This window comes from Solanum tuberosum, unplaced genomic scaffold (assembly GCF_000226075.1).
Source record: "Solanum tuberosum cultivar DM 1-3 516 R44 unplaced genomic scaffold, SolTub_3.0 scf00185, whole genome shotgun sequence".
In the NCBI taxonomy this organism is placed as follows: Eukaryota; Viridiplantae; Streptophyta; class Magnoliopsida; order Solanales; family Solanaceae; genus Solanum; species Solanum tuberosum.
In genome coordinates, this window is record NW_006239122.1 from 1,069,328 (window position 1) to 1,077,451 (window position 8,124).

Below are 8,124 nucleotides of genomic sequence, written 5' to 3' on the forward strand. Positions count from 1 at the left end.
TATGGATTACTAGTATGGCAAAATTTTCTTTTTTGAAATGCACTTTTGATAATTTTGCAGGAACATAGAAAATTTTAACAAATGAAAACTGAAATGATGTTTTATAAGTAGAGAAAGTACTAGTATTGTGTACATCCAAGGTGATCACCATGTAATTTTTGTACTCCTTTAATATGTGAAAGTTGAAATGATATTTTGTCAAGTATATTAGGAGCATTACTATTGTTTACAATCATGGTGACCATATGTAATTTTTGTACTTATGGCTATTAGTTATGAAAGTATAACAAAGACTACGATGGATCCAAAGTAGCATGAATTATTTATAGCATTGTCACCATTTTTTTGGGTGCCTTATTGCTAATTTAATTTTAAAAACAAATTTCATTGATATTGAATTAAAATTGTAAGTTGAGAGCAATGTTACGAAACGATTATTATTGAATTGTTCACTATCTAGTTTGAATTTGAAGTTTTTGATTTTCCTTAAATAGATTGTAATTTAAGATAATCATCAAATTCATGTTTGAATACTTTTCATTAAAATCATTACCTTACTAAGTGAAAGTCCCAAAATTTTAGTGAAAAAATAAGGAAGCAATGTAATGTAAAAATGCAAATCTTTTTTTCTTGGTGAAACATTAGAAAGAACGAAGAATAATTGTGGACAAAAAAAAAATTATACAAATTGGAAAGAGTACAAAATGCTTAGGAAAAAAAAATGGAGTAAAGAATGGTATTCTAGTCATATACAACAAAAAGCTGCAACATTGTTTTTATAGGAAAGAGAAATTGCAGGTTCAATTAATTATTGATGACCTTTTATAAAAAAAAATAGGAGTATTATTTTTAAAATTAAGTGGGATCAATAAGGGTAAAAGAAGAATTGTATGTTTAAATATTTGCCATATAAGGAAATATGACATTCTTTTTTGGACCGATCAAAAAGGAAATGTTGTCACATAAAATGAGACGGGGAAAGTAATATTTGGACGTTTTGGCCAAACTGATTTGGCTTTTGCTAGTTATTATTAATAAAAAATGGCCACCAAAAATTTGACCTGTCTTTGTCCGTGTCTTGCAAGCACTAAATAAACTAGGTGGGATAGATGGTAAATGTTTGAGTCTATTACTCATATGATCACTCAATTATTTATAATTACTTAATAAAATTATGTTTTTTTTATTTCTAACAGAAAAGTCACTTGATTTCATTTTTAAAACAAAATTGAGGAGCGTAAATGATTTTCACGTATAAAAAGCAGGCATCAAAGACTGTAAAGGCTAAAGAACAACTTGACCCTTGTTAATATCTAACGAATAATATACTTTATAGATGATGAAAGTTTTTATACCCATTCGTTCACACTTCTTTTTTTGTCCCCCTATTCTGTGGCTCAAGGCTATTCCTTTGGAAATGAAAACAACACTCAATTTATATAATATTGAGAGAAAAAGTTAAAAGAATAAAAAGAAAAGAGTGTGTTGATTACGCCCGAATTCAGCATTGAATATGTAAAAATGAACCTAGTAACGCAAAATGAATTAGATTTTTGAACCTATAAACTTCAAATTCTGACTCTCCTCTGAATATGTGCAGAGAATTCTTCTTGTGCAAAGCTTGGAAGGATTCTTTCTTGATAATGCATGGCCCAGAATAAGAGGCTTTTTTCAGAGTCACTTTCTATCATCTTCCTTAGTTTTTGGCATTGTGAGACTTGTCTTGGCATGCGTAGAGATAAAGAATAATTATAATGTATATTTTGTGGGGGTTGAAAGTGAGAGTGGCCTTCCAATTCCTTATCTCTTGGCTTTGATTAGCTTTGTGAGATAATGCATTTTTACTTTCTAAGGTTGTGACATTTTTAATTTTATGACTTTTGAATTTTATATAGATTATTTCAAGTACCATAGAAAATTGGATTCTAAATTTAATTTGTACATATTTAATAAACTTCTTAATACAAATATACTATTTGAATAAAAGTTACTAAGTTCGACCAAATTCGTACCCAGACTTCTGACTTCATCCTGTGCTGTCAATATAAATTGGGTATTCCCACCTCTTTTGTGAGCTAAACAGATAAGAATAGTTTTATGTAACCTTAACTGGTAATAACTTATAACTAATTAATCATCAAGCTTTAGGTTTAAGCCTTTAACAATATGGATTCACTATGTCATGACAATAATGTATCTCTTGCAAATTGGAACTAATTAACTTGGCTCTGATGAAAGATCCATATAAATAATATACGATCAATGTATAAAAGTTAAACTCATTTATGTATCTACATTTCTCAATTGGCATAATGAACAAAAATATGTTTTAGACTAATTGGTAGTATATGTATTGTCCCACCGGTTAACTAATTAATTATCTTGCATCTATGTTTCACAGGCACTTGATAAGTTTCAAAGTCTCTAGAATGTTCTAAAGTCATTATTCATTTAATTTTGCGTGCAAATGCTAAATTATCAACAATAATGGCCTAAATGAGGGGCCATATTTAATGAAAAATAGCTCCAGCAAATCACGTTGCATTTGGTGAGCAAACGTGAATTAAATATAATTTATTAGTCAATGTCCATGAATATTAGAACGTCGTCTCATACCTGAGTGACAGTACAGGATCATCAATAAAATTCACAAATAAAGCAAACAAACTTTAACTAATGACAAGAAATAAACCTCTACAGTCCCAAACTCAAACACATATACAAACTTGATTTAGATAATAGACCAATAACGTGCACAAAATCGATCCAACATACCCCCACCGTACTCCAGCTAGCACCAAGGCAGTTCATGGAATTAAGATAAATCTTCAAGTAATGTCATAGATCTTTTGGTACGATTAATATTGTGTGATAAGAATATGTCACTAAAATTTTAAAGGTAAATTTTTGGGATGGTTAGGCCTGCCATGTTGTGTGAAGTAGAGTATTAATGAGTTAAGAGCGCATACGTTTAAAAGATGAAGATAGTAAAAATGAGCATGCTTAGATGAATGTATGGACATACTATAAGAGATAATATTAGGAATGAAGTTACACGGGACAAGGTGACAATATCCTTTGTGGCAACAAGATAAGTGAAATAAGACTAAGATGGTTCAGACATGTGAATGTGAAAAGGGGGTACGTGGATGCACCAAAAAGGAGGTATGAGAGATTTTGGTTATAGTATATTCTAGAAAAGTTAGAGGTAAACCGAAGAAGAAGTTCAGGAAAGGGTCAACGCAAGGATCTTATTTCGAAGCAATCTCTGGAGTTTTCCCTTATCCGAACGGGTCTTGCAAGAAAATAGGATTTCATATTGAGCTATTGATTTCGGGTTGAGACTTTGCTTGCTTACTTTCACGCTTTCTTCTAAGGGGCACAATCAAAGAAGGTGATTAAATAGGACATGACACAACTTCAACATATATAACGTAGACATGATCCTCAATAGAAAGATATAAATATTGAGGATTGTGATAAAAGAGTAGCATGTAGCCGAGTATTATCATACTTTTATGTGGAAGGAACGCTTGTTTGGTGTGATGTATAAGGTATAATAATCTCACAATTTGCATAGTAATGAGATAAGTTATTCCATATACATGATGAAATAACTTATTTCGAAATTAATTATCTCGAAATAACTTATTCTCCACCAAACGACTGTTAATAATATTACTTATAAGTAGTCATGAAATATCTTGTTCTTCGAAAAAAATTCTATTATTTGTCACTACTTTATTTACTCTTACTATAATTTTTCTTTCAATGATATTTTAATTACACTTTCTTAATCAAATTTTATTGAAAACATTTTCTCTGTTGGAAAAAAAATAATCTAAATATATTGTATGCTCCTCGAATCTCACTTCAAGCAAATTGAGACTTTAAAGTCACATGGAATGGAATAGCATCCAAGGCCAGAAAGTTGCCGGTTGATTTTAATCTACAACCACTATTCAACCCATGTGGAAGAAAAAATACACTCTCTCCGTTTCATTTTATATGTCATTCATTTTTATAAATAATTGGTTCATAATACTAGTCATTTTATAAAATCAATGCATAAATTACCTTATTCTTCCTTTTTTTACCCTTGTGAGTTATTAGTCTTGAAAATATAAATTTAATCAACTTAAAAAAGCTAAGTAAATGATTCATGTTCATTGTTTAAATTAATTAATCAAAATAAATTAATTCGTATTCATTGATTGAAAACTTGAGTTCCAAAAAACTAAATAAGGGTAGAAAGGTAAAGTTATATTATTTTTTAATGCAAGTACAAAATAAAAAAGTTATATATAAAATGGGACGGAGGGAGTATATATTACGTGGTAGGGTCCGCCCTCCATTTGTCACTATTCTTTTTTTCTTTTTTGGGTTAAAGAAAACTTTGGCCTCCCCTCTCTCTAATATAACCTTGACCAATTCTCCAACAAAAAATGGATTCCTTCCATATGCAAAAACACCTTTAAATTCGAATTATTGAAAATTTTAAAAATATATTTTTATTTAACTGATTAAATTTAAATATATTCCTGATCTCTTAAAATGAATAAGATATCGTCCTAAATTCTTATTAAGTGTAGAAGTGTTGGCTTTTAATTACAAGTCTCTTGATAGAAACAACTTGCTATGTAATCCCTAAATTCTCGTCAAAATTAGGGATGCTTTCAATACTTGTCTCAATTTTTTTATTACAAGTCACATGGTATTATAAGAGAGTTAGAAACTACTTATTATGTAATTTCAACACTTTTTTTGGTTTTTTACTAAAAGTCTCATGATCCTACAAGAACTAGAAATCATTTGCTATGTCATGAAACAGATCAAAGATATATCTAATTTAAGTAAAAAAGATATTTCTAAGACTAACAATAATTTGAAAACGAAACTCATAAAAAACTATCACGGATTTTCAATACTTTATCTTCAACAATCTTCATGTTTGAACCTTATTTTACTTGACTAGCTAAGTGATTTTTTTGGAATAATGAAAGATTGGTGGTATGATATAATAAGAGGTCTTAGATTAGAAACATACTAAACATTCGATATGATTATATTAAGCTAAGAAATCAACAAGACACATACAAAGTCTCTCCCTTTTGGTTCATGCATATACAAAAACCACAGCATGAACAAGATGGAGAGTGAGTGACCTTACTATTACATACTCACATGACTCTATTAACTACTAGACCAACCTCTGCAAATGTCAAAAACACCATTGCAGGAGGCCATACATGATATATTTCTAAAAAAAAAAACAAGTAATACTACAATAAGTTACAAAGAGCTGCCCAATCAATCTCCACTGAAGGGTACTTGGGTAAGAAGAAATTTTCTGATTCATCGAAAGATGGTGGTTCAGCGAAATCCAAGAAAGTAATATCAGACTCAGGCGAAGATGATGATTCCTCAGATGGTGCAGGGGATGATGATGATGCCTCAATCTTGATATTAGCATTTTCTGGATAGCTGAATTCTCCTTTCAATGAATCATCTATGGTGATTTCGGACTTTGATGAAGATTCTTGAGCTGAATTTGAATCCACTGGAACTGCTGCTGCTGCGGTTTTGGACTTTCTTGGCTTGGAATTAGATTTAGAACACAAGTCATCTGATTTGGGATTAGCCAAGCTTTGGCAAATGGCTTGAAGTTTAGCATCAACGGAGGAATGTAAAGGCGAGAATTCATTATTTAATTGATGTCTTAGATGTGGAAAATTAAGTCTAGCAAACTCTCCTCTTAGCTTATAAGCAGCTTTGTCATAAGCCAAAGCAGCTTCTTCAGCTGTATCAAAAGTGCCTAACCAAAGCCTGGTTCTGTTCTTAGGAAGTCTAATTTCAGCAACCCATTTACCCCAATGGCGTTGTCTAACTCCACGATAAAGCTTAGTAGCCTTCTGTGAAGAAGCACCACCAGTTTGCTTCATCGGGACTGGTTTCATACCAAGAAAGTTCGTAGAATTCAGATTCTTAGAATATGTTGAAGTAGGTGTTAACAAACCTAAGCTCTGTTGTTGTTGATGCAGTTGTAGTAGTTGCTGTTGATTCTGGAATTGGATCTGAGCTTGGATTTGCAATATCTGAGAAGGGGTTAGATGGTTAAGCCCAATTGAACCTGTTTCAGCTACACCCATATTGTTAAAACACGAATACCCTTGAGAAAACATTTGGGTAGCCGTTGATGGGATTGCACAGAAATCAGTATACAAATTAGGCTCACCAAAAGTATAGAAAGAAGAAGAAGAAGAAGAAGAAGGTGAAGATGAAGAAAAAGAAGAACAAGAAGCACCTTTCATAAAAGGTTCAAGTGCTTTCATAAGTTCTTCTGTTAAAGGATCTGAGAAGTTACTGCTGCTGTATATATCTATAGCTGCTGCCATGGTTAATATCAAAACACACAAAAATTACCTGTTTCTAATATCAAAGCTACAGAACAGGTAGAGATTTATAAAATAAAAATAAAAAAAAGAGTTAACAAGCTTTCTACAAATCAAAGAACCAAAAACCAACCTCAGGGATTCAAAAACAGACCCTTCTGGTTGTTTGGACAAAGAAAACAATTTTTTTTTAAAAAGAGAACCTTGATCTCTGTTCTGGATCACCTGGCTTTCAAAAATAAAACACCCAAAAGGGAGTTTGATTTTTCTATAAAATTTCTCAAAGATTTTGAAATTGAAAATCTCTTTTGAAAGACAGACGACAACAGAAAGGGATCTAAAGAAGCGGGATGTTAGAGAGGGGGAAACGAAAATGTAAATACACACTTAATATTTTAGGTAGCCTCACTGATTTTTTTTCACTCTGAGAAATGTTGAACATCGCCTCTCAATTTAAAGACCTGCTATGTGCCTCTTTCTCTCTCTCTCCTTTCAAATTTGTGTTTTTTTTTAAATATTATATTCATCAATCCACCTTATTAAATTAATTCGTATACTACCTTTACAATTAATTCTTTTTAAAAGTGTTCATATTTATTTATAAATTAATAAAATATTCTTTTATTTGTGATTTCTTAATATATACTCTCTGTCCCTAATTACAATTAATTCTTTTTAAAAGTGTTCATATTTATTTATAAATTAATAAATTATTCTTTTATTTGTGATTTCTTAATATATACTCTCTCTGACCCTAATTACTTGTCCACCTTTCTTTTTATAGTTATCCATAATTACTTGTCCATTTTGACAAATTAAGAAAGGACAAAAAAAACTTACCTATTATACCCTCAATTAATTACTTTTTCAGAGGTAAAACTTTTTTAAAATCTTAAATTTTTAATACATCCACTTCATAATTAATAGGGGTAAATGGTAAACTTACTATGTCATTAATTGTTTTCTTAATAGATGTGTCAATTCAAAAGTGAACAAGTAATTAGGGACAGAGGAACTATATATACAAAGAAAATGATCAACTAATATGAAACGAAAAGAGAATACGGTCATTCGAACTACCTGAGATCTATTTTTACCAGCCCCCTACCTTTAAAGTTGGGATAAAGGTTTGAAAAATATCTCAATTTTGGTCGAATTTGTTGTTGCGATACTAAACATTCATGAGGACCTATCACCTCCCTAGACTATTTAATACTGTATTTTTTACCTCATAAACTATTTAATAGTGTATTTTAAAGGTATATATGTGCCCACGTGGACACATTACTATTTATAATTTTGCATTATTTTTTATGTCCACGTGGGCAAATATATATGTTTAAAATACGGTATTAAATAGTCTAGGAAGGTAATAGGTCCTCATGAAAGTTTAGTACTGCAACAGCAAATCCGACCAAAGTTGGGATATTTTTCAAACTCTTATCCCTTTAAAATTAGTGGGACACTATTCCTTCTATCTTGGGTGCTATATTTTGTTAAGCTTTTAAATTTTATAATTTTTTTATACATAAGAAATTTGAAAGTTATTTTCTGATTACAACATTTTAATTCGTCATTAAATGGTGTATTTATATTATAATATTTATTTGTCGCATAAAAACCTTTTTTATGGCCAATTTTGACATGCGATATGAAAATAAAATGATATGAAGTTAAAATTTTGGTTTAATATGGGATTTGAATTTATTGTATCGTATGTTCTTATCATAAA

General features: G+C 30.5%; 1 protein-coding gene across 1 annotated transcript; it reads right to left on the reverse strand.

Annotated features, from left to right (window-relative positions):
• Positions 1 to 5,035: 5,035 nt before the first annotated feature.
• LOC102591370 (ethylene-responsive transcription factor RAP2-13) lies at positions 5,036 to 6,832 on the reverse strand. Its single transcript, XM_006355301.2, has one exon. It carries the CDS (start codon positions 6,393 to 6,395, stop codon positions 5,283 to 5,285), a length of 1,113 nt encoding a protein of 370 aa, XP_006355363.1. The 5' UTR covers positions 6,396 to 6,832; the 3' UTR covers positions 5,036 to 5,282.
• Positions 6,833 to 8,124: the final 1,292 nt, after the last annotated feature.